General features: G+C 35.4%; 1 protein-coding gene across 6 annotated transcripts in view; it reads left to right on the top strand.

Annotated features, from left to right (window-relative positions):
- The window catches only part of STXBP5 (syntaxin binding protein 5), a 109,848-nt gene that overhangs the window by 26,183 nt on the left and 65,032 nt on the right, over positions 1-18,633 (top strand). For all 6 annotated transcript variants that reach the window (XM_034060430.1, XM_034060436.1, XM_034060433.1 and 3 more), the window contains exons 3-6: positions 4,007-4,088; positions 4,933-5,033; positions 15,355-15,489; positions 16,650-16,713. In XM_034060430.1, the coding sequence (XP_033916321.1) occupies positions 4,007-4,088; positions 4,933-5,033; positions 15,355-15,489; positions 16,650-16,713 (382 nt within the window). The remainder of the gene's footprint in view (positions 1-4,006; positions 4,089-4,932; positions 5,034-15,354; positions 15,490-16,649; positions 16,714-18,633) is intronic.

Below are 18,633 nucleotides of genomic sequence, written 5' to 3'. Positions count from 1 at the left end.
ACGTAAGAATACTGTGAGTTATCTACTACCCTTAATGCTTTGTATGTAATTGACATAAGTGATATGTTTTTTTCTCTAGTTGGAGATCCTTTTTTTTTTCTTCTTCATTAAAATTGTCAAATATTTAAGTACTGTTAGGTGTTACAGCTACAATTCTGAGCAGCATCTAGGAATTAATTTTAAAAGTTGCTACAGTTTCAGATTAGTCTTAAAAATTGTAGCAGTGGCAAATTGATACGGGAACATGGTCCATATCTTGTGCTATGCTATCAAAACTTTTCATAGCAGTGTAATGACATGGAGATGTGACTATTTGTGTGGTGATAGTTTGGGATGTAATTTATGTTATAAATGTGTCTCTTAACTGATTTATGTTAGGTCTTGAGTTGATAGCTACAATTTTGGAACTGCCTCCTATGTTAGATATGTGAACTGTAGGTGAAGAAGAGCCTGATATTCCCTAGGTCTACTTAAAGTAACTTAAAAAAAAAGCCAAGCAACCAAATTGCTCTTCTGAGGCTTTTGTAAACATTCTGGAATTAGTGTTCTGTTTCAAAATGTGACTTCTTAAGGCAGATGTGTGCCAGGTTGCTTCTGTGTTGATAAGTAGTAGGTAAGAGTAATACTTCTTAAAAGAATGCTTTGCATAGAGAACTCTCGTATCACTAATTTAAAGGCTTTAATTTTGTTTGAGGTGGGGGAAAGGGTAGGGGAGGGTAACCTTAGGCCTGAAGCTTGTTTGGAAAAGTATTTTAACTGTTGCCTTTTCTCACAAATTAAAGTATATCAGTGTCATTATGCAATATAAAATTATTGTGGTACTGTGCTTCTGTATAACGTGCACTTCTAGCAGTTACAGAAATGAATGCTGCTGTAGGACACAAGTACGTTATCTCTTCATTTTCTTAGCCACAGTTTTTGTCTCTTACTTGCTTTAAAAAAAAAAAAAAAACCCAGTGTGTCGTGCAGTGAAATATTAGTGTTTTAACTAGGGTTAATTTCCTAATTGTAGTGGGGAACATGGAAGCAATATTCAAATGCACAGCTGAGAAGCTAGTAATTTATCCAGTTTGTTAATATTTGGAATGGGGATGAAGCAGGAATAGTAGAAAGAAATGCTTGGAAGCAAAGAAGAAAGGAAGTGTCTTTGTTTAGAAAATTGCTCAGGGCAGACTATTTCCTCTAGAGCTACCCTAGCTCTTTGGCAGAGAATTTTTCCTGTCTACAACATTAAAATCCTTTGTCCATCTTGTCATTATTCATTATTATTTTTTGCTTGTTTTGGGGACTACTGTGCAGTAGATGATCATTGCTTAGTACAGTGACCTCTCTTGCCTTAAGCACACATAGGGCAAGTATAGATGATTTGGACAAACTGCACTGCTTGGGATGCTGCCTGTTTTAGGTGGTTGAGAAATGCTTAGCATGTACTGAAACGGGCATGTATTATTATCCTTCTACAGTCAGCATTTAAGTGGCATGGTTTTTCAACTCAGCATACCCTGCAAAACTGGGATGCTTTGCTTTGCTTTAGAAAAGAAGATTAATGCTGGTTAGGAGGATGATATTAATTTGAGATGAGAAGAATAATTTTAGCTGCTAGGTGAAAAAGTGAAGATGACATAATCCTTGGGTAAAAGAACTAAATGGGACTACTGCAAGGACTATTTTTGATAGCTGTAAGGACTATAAAAAAGCCAAACTCTATTTTCAGTTCTGCGTATGAGGCTTCCACTAATTTGTCAAGAAGAAGAACTTGCTCTGAATGCTTAAAGCTTGTGTATACTTACTCCTACTGCTGCATATTTACTGATTTCTGGAGAGAGAACTGGTGCAGGTGTCCTTGAAAATATAAAAGAATTATTTTGTTGTTAAAGTTTGGGGTTTTGTTTTTGGTTTTGTTTTTTTTTTTTCTTGTGGATATTGCTTTCAGAAATATTTGTGTTAGAAGTGCTTAAAGAAAACATGAGATATCATTTGAAGGTTGAAGTAAATTGAGGAATCTGTGGACTTCTCTGTTTTTCTGTGTTTTTTCCTTGTTTTGAAGCAAGGTAGCTCTAAAGCCTTAATTCCAAATAAACTGTATGGGTGAACAAAGAAGGGCTACATAAGAAGTTTTATGTTTCAGTTCCTTTAAACATCTGAGTTTCATGGAAATTTTTTTGTCTGTTTCTGCAAAGAATTGTTAATTCAAGTGAATGCAGAAGCAAGAGCAAGGCTGAAATGAATGTGTGCTGAAAGATCAGTATTCCTTGTGAGGATATTTTATTTTTCCTAATGTGGCAATTTGTGTAGTCAAAGCATAATTAATGCAAAAGCAATGAATTTACCTTAAAAGTATTCTAAATTTTTGTAGGAAGGTATCATTTATGGGGACATCCACCCCCCCTTCCCACCTCCCCCACCCCAGTTTTAAGCTTGGAGGTACAAACTGTCAGTGGGCTACAGATGACTTCCTAAGGTAAGAAACATACAAATAAGAATTTAAAATTCCAGGGGAAAAAACACATGAGGCAAGGTGTCTCTTTAAGCCCTTCTATGCCAGAACAAATTTAAATTACTAATTCTGTTGAGGGAAGAAACTGGTATTAAGTTTGCTGGGTTATTCAACATCTGTATAGTGCATCTCTCATCACTTAACTGAATGTTATGCAGGTTCATTAGCCTTAGAGAAGAATGAGATTGAAGTTTAAAAGTCCAGCTACTGTGTCGAAGCAGACTTGTTTCCATTGTAGATATACTTATGTTTTCTCTCATCAGTTTAGAGGCTGTGAAGATTTATTTGTTTTTTTTTTGCATGCAACCGAATAATCTCTTTAGCATTTCAACTGCCTCTAGTTTAAACGCATGTATTTTTTTTAAGAGTATTTGTATCTACTCGGTTTTGATCAACAATTTCTCAGTAAACACAAAATATACAGAATGGATGAGAATTTTACTGGTTTATTAATTTATAGTGCATACTGAGAAAACAAATTGTACATTGTATTCCTTGTTTTGCATACATCTTTGGAATGATTTATTTTCTTTAAAAAACTAAGATGGCTGTCAAGAAGTGTTTAGCTTTTTAGAAAATTAAATTCCAGAAATGCTGGGACTATTATAATGATGAAATACTGGCTACTCTGTGCAATTCATCTAGACTTGGGGTTTTTTTTTTCTGCCCTGTCTCCTAGAGGTTGGACAATTTCCTGAATTCTGCATCAGAAGAAAGTGGGATAATCACGTTTGAAATACAAAATCTTTGCAACTAAGAAATCAGTCGAGTATGGAGAATGGAAAAAAACTGTGTTGCTGCTACTTCCAATTTTAGTTGATATTCATTATGAAAATACAGAACTGATATATGTATGAAAAGGAAAATGAACAAGCTTTTGTTATCTCATAGTTGGTGTGAATCCAGGAAGTCCTGATACAGAGATCCTGGAAACTTATATTATCCATAATTTCCCATTGACTCCTCCATATTTGGCTATCAGATCTTTTTATCTCTGTCTCAGCAGATTTTTTTTCAACATGCTTTGCATTATTCAGATCTTCCATCTGTAAGTAGTGCTTAAAAGGAGAGAAAACTCCTTTAAAACCTGAAATATTTGATAATTTTTATTATGATGCTTATTTAGATTAACATCCTTTTATACTAGCTCTGATAGTTAACACTAGGGAAATAGCTGCTTCATTATTCTGTTATGTTCTGATTGATGAAAAATCCTTTAAATAACTAAGTTAAGCAGTTACACATAATTTTCATATTACATGGAGATAAACAAGATGGGCCTTGTAACTTCTTTCCATTCCTTTGTGTTGTTTATAAATTAATTTTTATGGTGATCACTTACATCTATGTGGTTAAATATGTTGGGTGCTCTCACTAGAAAACGGGATGTTAACTTGTCTGAATGTGGTATTAGTGACAATGTTGGCTATGGTGTTTGCTGTTTTTTTGGTTGGTTGTTTTCCCTCCATGTCTCATACAACAATTATTCCTTAATGGTACAAATTCCAGCTTTGGTCGGCCAGGAGTTGAATGCTACTGCCAACATGACAGTGGAGCTGCAGTAATTCAGCTTCAGTTCCTGATTAATGAGGTTAGTAAAATGATGTACATATTCCATAATTCAAACAGACTGTTTTTTCTTCAATTTCTCAGTAAGTAAGCATCAAAATCAGCTAACACAAGTGCCTCTAAACATGAATGGCAAACAGTAATAGCAATTATAAATTCTTTATATACTTTTAGTAAATGCTGGACTACCTTTGTCTCTAGAGTACTCTTGCTAGAAGCAAGAATTTTTTTCCTAGGAACACTTATTCATACAACGAACATTGCAAGTTAGCTCTTGTAGTAAATAATGTTTACAATAGTACCAATAGTTTCAGTGGATGGTTCATTTTATTTCGATAGTTACTGTTTTAAACAAGAGCTGAGGGGTGATCCCTAATCTGATCCCTCAGTAATTTCACATATATTTTCCTTCTAGGGGTGTAGCAGCCAAGACGTGACAGCAGTGGTTTTCTTGAGCTAGCTGAGGCCAGATCTGTAGGGGGTTTTCTAGCTCAGAGGAATGGTGAAGTCAAACTTAGCTAGCTTTGTCAGCATATAGATACTAGCAGCTGTATTCATTGTATAGTTTTTCTGCAGAGGGTGGGCATGAGGGAACTGATGTACATCATGCATGGCAAAGCTGCTTCTTCCTCATCACCCCTCAGTATAGCACTGAACCAAGCGTGGGTGAGCTGAATAACGTGTGATCACATCAGTTATCTCATTGCTAGTACGTAGACCTTATATGTGCTATGCTGTTGATGTGCATGCTTATAAATATTTTTTTCATCCTGCTAGCACATATACAATGTACTTCCACTATGAAGATGATATACTGTTAGTAGGTTTATGAAAATAAGTTGACTAAAACTTTTTCTTTCCTATAGGGAGCTCTTGTGAGTGCCTTGGCTGATGATACCTTACACCTGTGGAACTTACGTCAGAAGAGACCTGCTATACTTCATTCACTCAAATTTAACAGAGAACGGTAAGGATTTGGTTATTACTCCTTTGCCCCTTAACATCATTCTGTGTGCTATTGTTAAGAGTAACGCAGTCCAGTTTATAAGTTGTTACACTGTTGAAACTGGATTTACATCGCGTTTGAATTGCAGGCTGTTAGGACCCAGTGAATAGACACACCAGTAACCTAAACTGAGATAACTTTTCTATCCTTTTGCATATTGCGTTGTTGAACATTAATTTTCTCATCTTTAAAAAGTGGAGGGTTAGAAAACTTTCAGTTTATGTCTCCAAAGGAATTCTGAAACAAGAGAAAGTGTGTGCATATTTGTGTATGTGTGTGCAGCAACAACACAACAGGAAAACTAGTTCAAATTTTTAGTTAGAAGCTTTTCTCCCCCTTGATGAAAAGTCGGAATTCTGCAGTGTTAGAGTCCTTGTGTATATCAGAGAAGCTGAAAACAACATGCATTTTGACTAGCAATTTAGAGACAGTGTAGTAAGCAGGCTAGGATGACACTTTAAATTTCTAAAAGTCGGAAGATTTAATTTCTGAAAAAAAATGTGGTGGTTGTTTTTGTTTTGTTTTTTAATAACAAGTACTCCTTCCTTTTGGGGAAGTAGTTCTTCTTTTCTGGTATGGGTGAAGTCTCAGCTGGAATACTATGTCTACTTTTGAGCAGCGTGCTTCAGAGGTGGGCTGCTTGGTGAGCTCAAAGGATACTAGCAAGAATACAGAATCATCTGTGAATTGTACCTCTGTTGAACAGGGCAGGAAGTAATCAGATTTAAGTAATGGGTAACAATAGAAAGAGGAAGTTAAATATTTATGTAAAACTTTCTAATGTAATCTCTAAAGTTGAAGCAAAGTGCTAAACAGACTGATAGGTTATGGAGTAACCTTATGGTTTTAAAGAGCAAGTTATACATAAATTTGTCAGGAATAACTTAAATGCAGGTTACTGGAGGTTTTGAGGCTCTAGGACTAAGTCTCTTTTGAGGTTGTTTCTATGATCACTGTGCATAAACTTTTTACCAGGACCTGCAGTGATATGGTAGGACAAGTGATAATTAATTATTTTAAGCTGAAATAGAGTGGATTTGGGTTAGACATAAGGAAGAAATTCTTCACTGTGAGGGTTATGAAGCACTGGAAAAGGTTGGCCAGGGAAGCTGTGGCTGCCCCGTCTGTGACAGCGTTCAAGGCCGGGCTGGATGGTCCTTTGAGCAACCTGGTCTAGTGGAAGGTGTCTCTGCCCATGGCAGGGGTGTTGGAACCAGGTAGTTTTCAAAGGCTTCTGAAGAACCAAACCATTCTGTGATTCTGAACTGTTCTTCACCAAATAAAAAGCTTTGACAGAGCAAAATTCTCTGTCCCAAGGGAGTGACTGTTTCTTTACACAGCATAAAGGTCAAGTGAAGAGAAATGCAATTTACAACCTCTAGTTTAACTAGTAATCTCCAGCTATATGAGATGCAGGGGTGTATCCAAACTCAATTTTTTCCCTTCTTATGCCCACTTATGACTTTCTCATCTGCAACACCTACTTAAATGTCAATATAAAATTCAGATTTGCAGCCTCAAACCACAGTTGGACCTTAGCTGCTGACTAGGTCACTTGTGTCACTTCAGTGGTTGAATTTGTTATTAATTTTGGACAGAGGAAAACCTGTACCTTGCTAAAATAGATAGTGAAAGCACCATAATTGGCAAGAGTGGTCAAGGTATAGTTTGAGACATGGGCTTCTTTTTCTAGCCATTTTAATATTAAAGTATCCATTGCAATAGCATATAGACGTAGCCAGAATACTTAAAATCCCAGAACCATACATTGTCCTAGCCTTAAGTCATGCTGGATGACTGTTAACTGTTTTGAAACATTGTTTTCTTGACTAGTTTATAAAATAAAGTGCAATTTCATTACTAAGGAATTATTTTGATTTTGAACTTCAGAGAATTGCAAAACTTCATGATTGAATAATTCTAAATAGGTGCCTTTTATAACACTAGGAATTCTTAGTAATTATATCTAATAGGTTTGATATATAATGTGGCTTTGAATTTAGGCATTGCTTAGGTCATACTCATTATATTACCTGCTAAGTTTATTAAGTGTTCATGAATCACACTGGTTCTTCTCAATTTACACACACCAAGCTGTTAGATACCTAATTAACAAAATTTTTTAAATAATTTGTTGTGGGATGAAGATTTACTCATAAGGATAACTAACTTCTCAAAAAGGGATTATTTAAAATACTAAACACTACAAAAGAACAGTATCTCCTCTAATGATACTGTAATTTGCCAGCTTGTGTAAGGAACTTCAGTAACGTGGCGATGTTTGGGTCAAAGAATAAATAGTTAACACATTGGAAAAAATGTCCTTGGTGGGGAAACTAAGCCAAATCTGACTCCATGACTGGGACAGCTATTCCAGTTATATTGGTTTTTGCTCTAGGACTCTAGATCCTAAGGTTTAAAATTATGTACCTGGACACATGGTGACATTGCAGAAAAGCAGTATTTGTGTCTTGTTCAATAGGAGTTGAGCTCAACATGTCACAAGACAGTTCTTCGATTTTGTTTTTTAAGTCAGAGTTTACTGTGTGAGGATTAAATGTGAACTAGAAAGTTGGTTGTAGCATTGAAAGCCACAGGCATTTACCCAGATTAAAGGATATTGTAGTCTTGAAAACTATTCTTGAACTATGTTAAAAAAAGGAAGAAATAAGTTATAAAGCTATGACTTGTTAATGAATTCTGTATTCTAGCACAGCCTTTTACCAGGCTAATTCACTGCTTTTAGCCATATGAAGAATTACTGCCCTGTGTTTCTAGGTTTCATATTTGTTTCTCCTGTTAGCAAGCTAGCCAAACTAGATTACCTTCAGCCCTGTTTTGAACATCTTTCAAATGAGGAATAAAATCCAGACATAGCTTGTTTATAAATGCTTGTGTAGTGTCAAGGTTTTTTTTTTATACTTACCTGAAAATTGAGTTAGAGTATTAAATTACCTGTAATTTAATTCAGAATGCAGTCTTTAGTAGATGGCTGGAAAGCGTTGTGAATTCTTACTTCTCCAGCCTTGAAATTCCAGGAATTTAAAGAACAGAGGGGTGAGAGTTGCTTTTGCTTTTAAAATAATTCTGTGTCCATTACAGACTGTTCTGAGCTGTGGATAATGTCTTCGTTGGGTAACTTGCAGCATTTTAGATTTGTACAAAGGAGTTCTTTAAAAGTAGAGGCTAATAGTCTTGAAAGATGCTTTCTGTGGAGTCTTTAAGTGACTTGAGTATCTATAGATAGGAAACTGGCCATTGAATAGATTCATAGCTTTTGATTGCCTTTTGTACCATTGATGGTTAGTAATTTGAAGCAAGTCTTCTGAACCAGTGATTGATGAAGTTTTTGATGTATAACAAATCTGTTAGTTGCAATTACTGGCAGATGTCAGAAGCACAGTGCTAAATAAGCTTGTTCTGCAAGTTTTCTAGCCTTTTGTTTCTGTTGTGTTTGTGTGGGTTTTGCAGCTGCTCCATGTTCTGGTTGCCAAGCAAAATTTAGAGGATATTAAACCCATGTCATACTAAGCCTGGCCTCTGTCTGACTGTGGGAAGCAGTGTGTAGGGGCCGAAGAGGGGTGGGGGGGAAAGCACAATGATGCTGACATGGGGAGGAGGGGAGAGTGTTACTTGCATGTTAAAAGTACATCTTTGCAGAAAGCAAAATTCAGTGTGTGAACTTACTTGGTATCATAGGTTTTGTAAGATTTCTTCAGTGAATTATAATGTAATTTGTCATCTGCATACCTTTTTACATTACATACCTGTGTAAATATTCTACAGGTAATAAAATTGTGTGTTCACATGTAATGCAAACCTTGCATCAAACTTGGTTTGACTTAGTAGCAGATGTGTTAGGCTAGATTAACTGTGAAATAAGCATAGTTAACACTTCTTATTAAGGTAAATATTGAAAGCATGTTGTAAGATAGATACCCAGTGTGGCTTTAGTTTTCTTACCATGCAGGAACTACAACACTTTGTTCTGATCTGTGGTGTGAAAGGTCACATTCACATCACTAATGAGCCAGAGACTTCCAAAGAATCAATTTAAGAGACCATAAAGTGACAATCTAAGCAGATATAAGAAAAAAATGGGGGCTGGGAGGGTGGAGGGAAGAAAAGTGATATGGATTGTTAAATCTGAGTCTCCTTTGCTGCAAACCAAACCCCAAACCATTTAGCTTTACATACAAATATGAAAAGTTTATTTAGGTAAGACTTGCACCTTTCCTGAGCTCAGTTTCCCTGTTCTACTGCCAGAGGAAGTAGTTTACTTGTTTTGTGACTTAGCATAAAGACAAGAACCAGACTCATAGCATAAAAATAGAGCTGATCATTTAGTGTGCTTTGTATATCAATAATTGAATATATTGATAAGTTTAATTTTTAATATGACAACTTTTGTGTTGAAGGATTTAAATAGTTTTCTTCAGCATGAAACTGCACAATTAATTTACGAAATTATGCTTTCATGCTTTTGTATCTTGCTTCAAACAGCAACTTGAGCCTTGTGTTTAAAACAAACTGTCTACTCACTGTAAAGCTGTAGGCAGAGTGAAAAATTCCATCTGTTTTTACTTATTAATAAACAAGACTTAACTTTTATTATAACGCATATCTTATCTTGTTAAATACTGTAACTTTATGCTCAGCCTGTGTATTAGCAGGTATCAGTTGCAAGACAATTTTTCCTTTCACCTTTCTGAATTTATAAACTAACAAATTCTGCCACTTTGTGGATAACTGAAGGACATACAGGTTTCTTGCCTGTGGGAGCAGGTGATAGATAGTGTTTCGGGGCTTTTGGTTGTGTGCTTTAGTTTTTTCTTCCCCTCTCTGTGTATCGGTATCACTGTTTCACTTCCAGGCTTTGTTTGAGGGCTTTTTCCCCTTTCCCTACGTGTTTAGAGGTAGTATTATACTGTAACTAACAGAAGGATTACAAATGCATATCCAAACTATACTTCTGAGAAACATTTGGAGTCTTTGCAGAGTCAGTGTTATACCAAGTACAAGTTTTACATACATCTAAGTTTTTTAACATGTAACTAAGCTGTTCTGGGGTTGTTTTTTGGTGTTTTTTTTTCTGCCTTTTTTCTTTTTTTAAATACGTTGTAAACTGCTTTCTTCAGAGTGAAAGGAAATGATCATCAGGTCTGCTTGTATTTGTGGTGTCATATAAAGCCTTCTTTTAATTGGTGAGCTTAAAAATGCTACTAAATAGTGATCCACTAGATGATGTAATTAGAAGGAGTTTTATCATCTTTCAAGAAGTTAGCATAATTTCCCAGATGGAATGTTGATCTTTAACTGCATGTGTTGGAGCAGCTTACCCAAGCATCTTCTGATGCCAAGGAATTTCTTACTTTTTTGAGTCATGTCAGATATACCAACAGGAGATGCAGTGCAGGAGATTTTGTCAGTGGCAAGAGACCTTCAGATCTTTAGGTTATTTAGTATGAATTCCTTCAATGTTGAAAAATTTTCTTAGTTTTCTGAACAGCTGCTTCAAAAGGCATGTGTACTTCAGTCTTTTGTCAGCATTACAAGCAATGAAGCAGCCCATTTCTACTTGTCTTTTCATAAAAATGAGGAGACCCTTTCTGAGGCAAGTACAACTGAGGCTCAAAAACCTATCTTAAAATGGAGTAGTGAGATGTGACCTCATAAAGAAAAACATGTAAACCACGAAATATAATAGGAACATTTTATCATAAGACTACAGACACCTGCAGCAATGTACAAAACCTCTAAAATTGAGCTTTTTTTTTCTGGAAAAGTATCTGAATGGACCTAGTAGTGATTACGTCAGTGGTGACAGCTTTATTTCTGTTCGTGGCTCTTGATTCCCCATTACTCCATGTTGACACCACTAGTGTATATCACAGCTCTGATACTGAGTGCAAGTACTTCTCAGTTCCCCTTAGAGGCAGCCCTTCAAGTGAACATATTTGGAGGGTTGTTATGGGATATAAATGGAATTGAAGTACATGTTCCAATCTCTATGATATACGGCATTTATCCACGTGGTCCTTTCAGGGGGGGCAGTTTTTTGATGCATTGAAGAGAAATTCTTCCTCTGCATGCGCCACCTTCCCCTCCAGGCTTTTTGTGTACAGGTAGGTATTTTAAGCTTATTGTAGTTACCAGACCTGGAAATTGACCCCTTGCAGCAGTCTAGAAAGTCACAGCTGCTGCTTGCTACCATCAGTATGTAATTCTAACACTCTTGACTTACTATGCCCGTTGAAGACTTGATAAGAGACCATGGATGTGAAGTCTAGGCTAACATAAAAATTAAACTTTTCAGCTTCTGGATTTTATATGGTGGTTATCCCATGAACGAAAAGTTGAATATAGAGGTATGCAGCATACAACTTTGGTAGCTTAATGCTTTTCTTTTTAGAAAATTTTTATTTTATAGCTAGTGTAATTACAGTAACTGCAGGCCTATAATGATAGCCTGAGCTTCTAGAAATAGTTTTAGTGACTGAAAAATAAACATATCATCAGTGTTTGTCATTCATCAAAGCATTTGTCACTGTGCTTTGTTAAAGCAGTGAAAAATTCTGAAGAACATCTAATACTTCATAATATGGTAGGCTAAGAAAAGGTAACAGTTAAATTAGAAGGATTTCTGTTGTCATAATAATACATTCAAGATAACAGCCTGTCATTTTTACTTAAATATTTCCCTTAAAAGCCTGATTTCCAACTTAAACATTGATAAATTTTCTTTGATATTTCTGTAATTAAATTTCTCTAGGGAATGCTATCATTACCATAACAGCTGTTATGAATCTACCACAATTAAGGTTGTTGGTTTTGGTTGTTTTTTTTCTTAACTAACTTTGGTTTACGAAAAAACCCACATCATCTGCAGTTAAAGGAGGAAATCCTTTCAGTAGGTTTACATATGGCTTCTTAAAGACTCTCCTGTCACTGCTAATACTATCCCATAAGCAAAACACAAATTATATTTTAATTATAGTAAGAACAGGTAATGTTTTGTGAGGGTTTTTCTTTTATCAGTGTTTCCCACTCTGTGTGCACAACTGTGTTTTTTATATATTTTGTTTTCTTGAACTCTTACAAATCCATTTCACAGAAATGAAAATTAATTTTTTTTTTTATTTTATTTTTGGGGATTGTTTTGTTGTTGGTTTGGTTTGGGGGTTTTGCTTTATTTTTGGAAGGGGGCAGCAGGTAAAGGAGTAGCTTTGCAAATATGTATGCAGTGAGGAGGAAGATTTTATGCTTAGGGAAAAGTACAGCTTGAGTTTAGAGCTACCCCGACTGTTGCATAACAGTACATCATTTTAGCACTGATGTTACCATGTATTAAAATCATACTGTAGATTTCAGATTAAAACCCCCAAATCTCTTTAAAGCACTGCTTTATTCTATAAAGAGATTTTTTTTTTCTGTGTACAGATATGGGGAAGTGAAATACTTGGCATGGTGCTGTTGCACAGTACTTGGATTTTGCTCAGAGTTCAGTCCTAGCTTAAGTTTCTTTGGCAATAACCTGAGGAATCAGTTGCTCCATGACAGAGCTGCTTGCAGAAAGCTGCTTTCTGTGATCTCTGGCTCAAACAATCCTAGGCTGTCTCTTTTCTTTAGATAACATCAAACTGGTCTATTATTTTTCATAATAGTTGGCCAGAATGGTTTAATACATGAGAAGAGTGTGGTGCTCTGCTTATAACGGATACATAGTTTTCAGCCAGTTGGGGGTTTGTGTGCAAGAAAGAATTCCAAAAATTTCTTAGATGGGTTGACTGTAGTCTGTTTGATCGGTCCCCAACATGATTTTATTTTTCCACATTTAAGTGTGTATCCATATGAGCATAAGGAGAGAGGAAGAATCCCTGACCTGTAAAAATGCCCCAAGCATCATATGGCAGCTTCCACTTCTGTTGATCTTAAGATATGTTATGGATGAAGTATGTTATTCTAATCTTGTGATGACAGAAAAATAGGCTTCTGAAAGAAAAAAATATTTTTTCTCTGAATTTTTTTTAAATATATAATCTATCCTTGGCCAAGAGTCAAATAAGCAAGTACTTACTGCCTCACCACCAGGAAGACCCTGACCTTTTGTTTCCATTCCTGCAAAACAAGTTTGAATCCCTTTAATCCTCAGTCCAATTTTCAACAGAGTATTCTTGACAAAATTAATCTCACTTGCATAGAAGAGGCAGCAAATTGAATATGGCTGCACATTTAAGAATAGTATCAAAGAACCCTGAGAAGTTGGACACTTGAAATATTGCCCTTTTGCTATAGCGCTCGAAGTTGCAGCCCCAGTGTATATTTTTACCCACCTTTAAATGATATGAATTAGATTGGGTTTTATAATGAAAGTGTTGGACAGCTGTAACTGACAATATTAACTCACAGATCAAGACAGATAGGCCCATGACCCTGCTCCTGGATAGTATTTCTGGCTGCTAGGACACATTTATAGATCCAGCTGATCTGTGTGCCAGCTGCTTCTGGCACATGGAGTGCTGTCACAAAAAAAAAAAACCCTGTGGTGTTGCAGAATACTGAGGGTTTATGTTTTCATGCTGGTTATCTTTCCTCATCCACATTGCCTGCGTATAGTGGGAGAGTTCTCTTCCTGGGCAGTAAAGTTTTGGTGCCTGCCTAGGAGGTGTGTGTACAGATCAGTGTGATTTAGCTTGTAGTAGAATATTTTTTTCAGGATGCTGGGAACACTCCAGTCTTTAACTCGTAATGTTTGCAGATTGCCTATAAAAACGTTGCAACCTTTGTAAGTTCAATGAGTTGGAAGAGCATTTTAAGTCTTGCATCTAGTCTTTTTTCTGTGAAACATGAGTGAAAAAAGTTGGTGCAGCCTTTTGGCTTAAATATTCAAGCACAATCAATCAAGGAACTTAGAAAATGGAGAAATTAAATATCTGCTTGAGCAAATTACATTCTTTAACTAGAAAGAAATTGGTGATATAAAAAGTGGCACACTTTGGATCCAGATAGTATTACTACAGAAGCCTTAACTTTTGAAACCTGTAATATGAGCTAAAATCTTTTCAGCCATTAGCAATTTTTTCATTGCTGCTGTAAGCCTTTGCTTTTGTGCTGAGGTTAAGTGTGCATATACAGCATCTAATGGAAAGGGTCTAAAGCTGTTCTTTGCATAAATACTTATTAACAGGCTTGTGAAATGATGCACAGATTTGGCAAGAAGGGAGCCCAACTGGGAGAAAACAAGAACAAAAAGTTTGTAAAGCTAAGGATTAGAGCTGACGGAACAATTTCCATTGAATAATTATTTTACCTTATCACTGCAACATTTATGAATGCCCAAGTTTGATAGTACAAGTAGTTTGGCAATTTCTTTCATTATTGGACTCCGTCAGATTAAAATGGTTTGGAGTTTACAGTTTCCAGAAAGTTTCTGGACTCTAATTTCTAGTTAATATTTCTGTTGTATAGAAAAATTGGATACTTCAAAAACTTGAGTTACTACAACACTTTTTCCTTATAAATTTTGAAGAAGTAGCAAATGGTAAGCAGGACCCAAGAATACAGAAATAACCAAGCTTTCAAATAATATTTGCTTTGTAACTGTGGTCAAAGAAGTTTTCTGCTGGTAGAAACCTTCATTGGCTTTTGGATTATGTTCAGGTAGTTCTTTCTAGAAGAGAAGACTCTAAGGCAGAATATTAAAACATTATTTAAGTAAAATAGCTCCCAGATTATGCTACTTTTACTTTTGTAATTATTAAGGATTGGGTTTAGGTTTACTTTTTAGGGAATACTTTGGTTATGTGTAAACGTATGTTTCTTATGCTTAATTTTCTGCCTTTGTCTCCTCACTTCAAACCACTTTATTCTGCATTAGGCTACTTTAAAAATGTTTTGTTCTCTAAAATTTGAAATTAGATAGATTTCAAAGGGACATTTATGGATTATAGTGTGGGAGTACTGTATTTTAAGTTTAAAATGACAGCAGTCTTGAACAAACACATTCAATATGATAATTTTCAAAGGTGGCTGTGTGATTATCTGAATGACTTGCTAGATTTATAATACCTTGGTTTCTATTTTTTGTTTTACTTTGAGTTTTTACATTGTGTATCTCTTCATTTTGTCACAAACTGGCTTTGCTACTTTTCTCTACCTGTAGCTTGTCTTATTTCTTCCTGTTTGCTTATAGCCTTTTTTCTGCCTTTTGGCAATGTAGGCCTTGAAGTGTAGGATATCTAAAAAAGTATTATTTAATTTTTTTTATGGCATTCTCTTTTAGGATAACTTTTTGTCATCTGCCTTTCCAAAGTAAATGGCTGTATGTGGGCACCGAAAGAGGAAACATTCACATCGTCAATGTGGAATCATTTACTCTCTCAGGCTATGTCATCATGTGGAATAAAGCCATTGAACTGTGAGTTTAATGAAGCATTGTCTGTTGAGGGGAGGGAACAGAAGTGTCCTAGATGTTACGAACATCAGTGGCAGAAATGTCATTGTTACCCAGAGTGGCCTCCATCTTAGTCTCACTTCAGCAAACACATGATCAAAACACATAAACAGTCACATAAACTTTTTATTCTCATAAATATGAAATTTTAATTTTAGCATATATGTTTCTGCCCATAACACTTTGTTATCATAGTGCCTGGAATATATATAAAAATAGACAATATAAAAATAGACAAAAATAATTCTGTGGTGATAAAGAACTGGAAAAGGAATGTATGTTAAAATATGATGTGACTGGTACTTGGGCGACTGTGTCACTTCTACATTTTTGGGGTTAAAGAACAATATATAGAAATAAGCTTCGTAAGAGGGCTGGATCATGCAGAATATAAAATTACTTGCTGAAAATCTAAATTTAAATAAGCCTATTTCAACAGCAAAGTATATTGTACAGCTGTTGTCATTGCTCCTCCTTTTTTAGGAACTGCGCATGCAAATAAAGTGGTTCATGGATGAAAATATATACTTGTGTGCTGCTATTCCTGTACTCTTAATTTGTTTCTGGAAAGTTATATCTATCTTCTAAACATATAAGAATTCCATCAGTTCGCAAAAGCTGTTCGAACAAACACATCTCTTTAGTTCATCTTCTTCAATAACAAAGTCAACATAATGTCTTAACTTTGTGTTAACAATGCACAGTTTAGGCAGTTTCTGAATAATGCAAAGACTTGTTTTCCAGCATTAAGAAAAATATTTTATCCAACTGTGTCAATACTGTAACAACAGATATTTAGATATTGTAAAGCTAATAGCAATTTTTTTTCTGTGTTGTAAACAAGTGGTAAATAAGTCTTTCTTATTAAAAAAAAAAAGCCAGGAACTAGGTGCCTAAAAATACTCAGGAATTATTTATGGGCTTGAAGATAAAAGTGCCACCATGCTGAAATGTCAATAACTTCTGTACATGGAGTCTATATCTGCAGCATATGTATTACTTCCAGCTACTGTGAGATTAAGTTTTTGGCAGTGGAATGTTGTTTTGGTTTTTGTTTTGTTGCTGGTGTTTGTTTGTTTTTTAATTTATTTTTATTTTATTAAATGGAAATATTTCTTGTTTAGGTCATCCAAATCTCACCCAGGACCTATTGTGCACATTAGTGACAATCCAATGGATGAAGGAAAGGTAGGATATGCTTAAATACCATTCAATACGTTTTTCAAGCAAGAGTTTCTTTTTAAAGTATACATACCAGTGCTTTTTAAGGAAGGATTAAGTAGGTAAGGACAATGTTGAAAGTCTAAATGCTAAATCAAGTTTTTAAGCTCTGAAAATATAAAGCCAGGTAAGACATGACTGTAGGACACAATAATAGAATAATTGAATTCATCTTGGAATCAGATACATTTGAAAACACAGCTGAAAGTGCTTAATTGCAGAAATTTATGAAAATAAAATTAAGAAACTCTATGGTGGTAAAAATTAAGATGTTACAAAAAAACCAAGTCATAACCTGAGCACAAAAATAGTGTGGTGGGAATTATATAAACTCTAAAATGCTCATGGGGTCTACTTTTCTTCAGACCCCTTGGTCCGCATTGAAGAGTAAGCAGGAGGGGGGTTCCTCCAATATATTCCTTTACAATCTATTCAAAATACAAAGGAAGGATTTGAAAACAGAAGCCTTAGATGTATGTTTCCCAGAAGTGTATAGACTCCTAACAAAAGTATGGTTATAACTTAAACAGAGAGACCTTGATACCACTTTAACTGATTGTCATTAATGACTCTACTTTAGATTAATTGGGCATAAGTGATTGAATTAAATGGAGAGGGTTTTTTGTTAGTGCAACTTCTCAGAAATACCCTGGAGTTTTGAAGTCCCACTTGTGAAGAATGTTCAAGGAGAGAGAAAATAATTTTATTTACTACTGTTCCACATACACAGAGAATTTAGTTAGTTTGCTTTCTTTTCATTTAGTGAAAAGCTCCTCCATGTTAGTATGGGGTAAAACTGGAGAGGGAATGATACTATTATCTTATTATCTCAGTAGAGCTTTGAATGTTTTAATAGCGTACTGGTTATAGGGCTGTACCCTAGACAGCTGAGGTTTCAGTCAAACAAGGAAAATTTCAGGAGTAGTTTTTTCATTGGGATGAAACTCAGTGCAGTAAGTGCATAACTAATGGTTTTCTTTGTAGAACTGGGTATGAATCACATTACAGAATCAGAGATGCTAGGGTATGAATGCAATGAAGCTATGGTAATTTCAGAAGGCAAATGATCCATTTATTCCGATGTATTCCACCCTCACCCCATACTGAATTATTGTCAGTTAAAGTTTAGGAATTACTGGGTTTATCAGCCCGTCAGTGTTTTAGAATCTGACCTTACGTTCATCTCATTACTCATAAGTCATTGTTGGAAAAAAAAAACAAAAAACAAAAAACACAAAGTTCAGTTGCAAGAACGTCCTGTGTACTCACTCTTAAAATTTGTTCATGCTATTAGCCTTCCAGTGACCATAATTTTTCTACTGTTTGAAGTTTAAATAGAAGAATTATAAAATATGGCTTATGATAAAATCATTTAAAATAATAGTGTATATGGCACTGTAGTGAGGAAAAAAAATCTAACATACACTTTGACTAGATCAAATGTCTAATATCTTTAGGGTGTTTTAGTAGATTTAGCTGTAGAGCACTGAAATAGATCAAATATTGTATCTCTATGCTGGTCATGTATTATATCTCATACTGGAAATAACTGTATTCTTTGAAAAATTTAATATGCTGAAAAGATTGTCAGGGCAAAATGTCTAGGTACAGCTCTAGCTTTGACTACAGTGCCATGTGTGTGAAGAGAATGTTTTCTAACTTGTAATATGAAGAACATTCCTCAGCACAGTTCTGTTTTCTTATGGGAAATACGCAGTTTCAACAGCAAGTAAATCCCAGAATCCAGCCGCTCCCCTTTGTGTCCATACTGGGAAAAAGAAGTGGGAGTGAAGTCATGCTACTTAATGCTAAGAGCTGCTTCTCCTATAGCAGCATTGCTGAAAGAAGAGCTCTCGCAGTAGATCCAGCAGCTATGAGAGATGAAGC

Source organism: Melopsittacus undulatus, chromosome 3, assembly GCF_012275295.1.
Source record: "Melopsittacus undulatus isolate bMelUnd1 chromosome 3, bMelUnd1.mat.Z, whole genome shotgun sequence".
NCBI classification, from domain to species: domain Eukaryota; kingdom Metazoa; phylum Chordata; class Aves; order Psittaciformes; family Psittaculidae; genus Melopsittacus; species Melopsittacus undulatus.
This window is presented reverse-complemented; position numbering and strand designations above follow the sequence as displayed.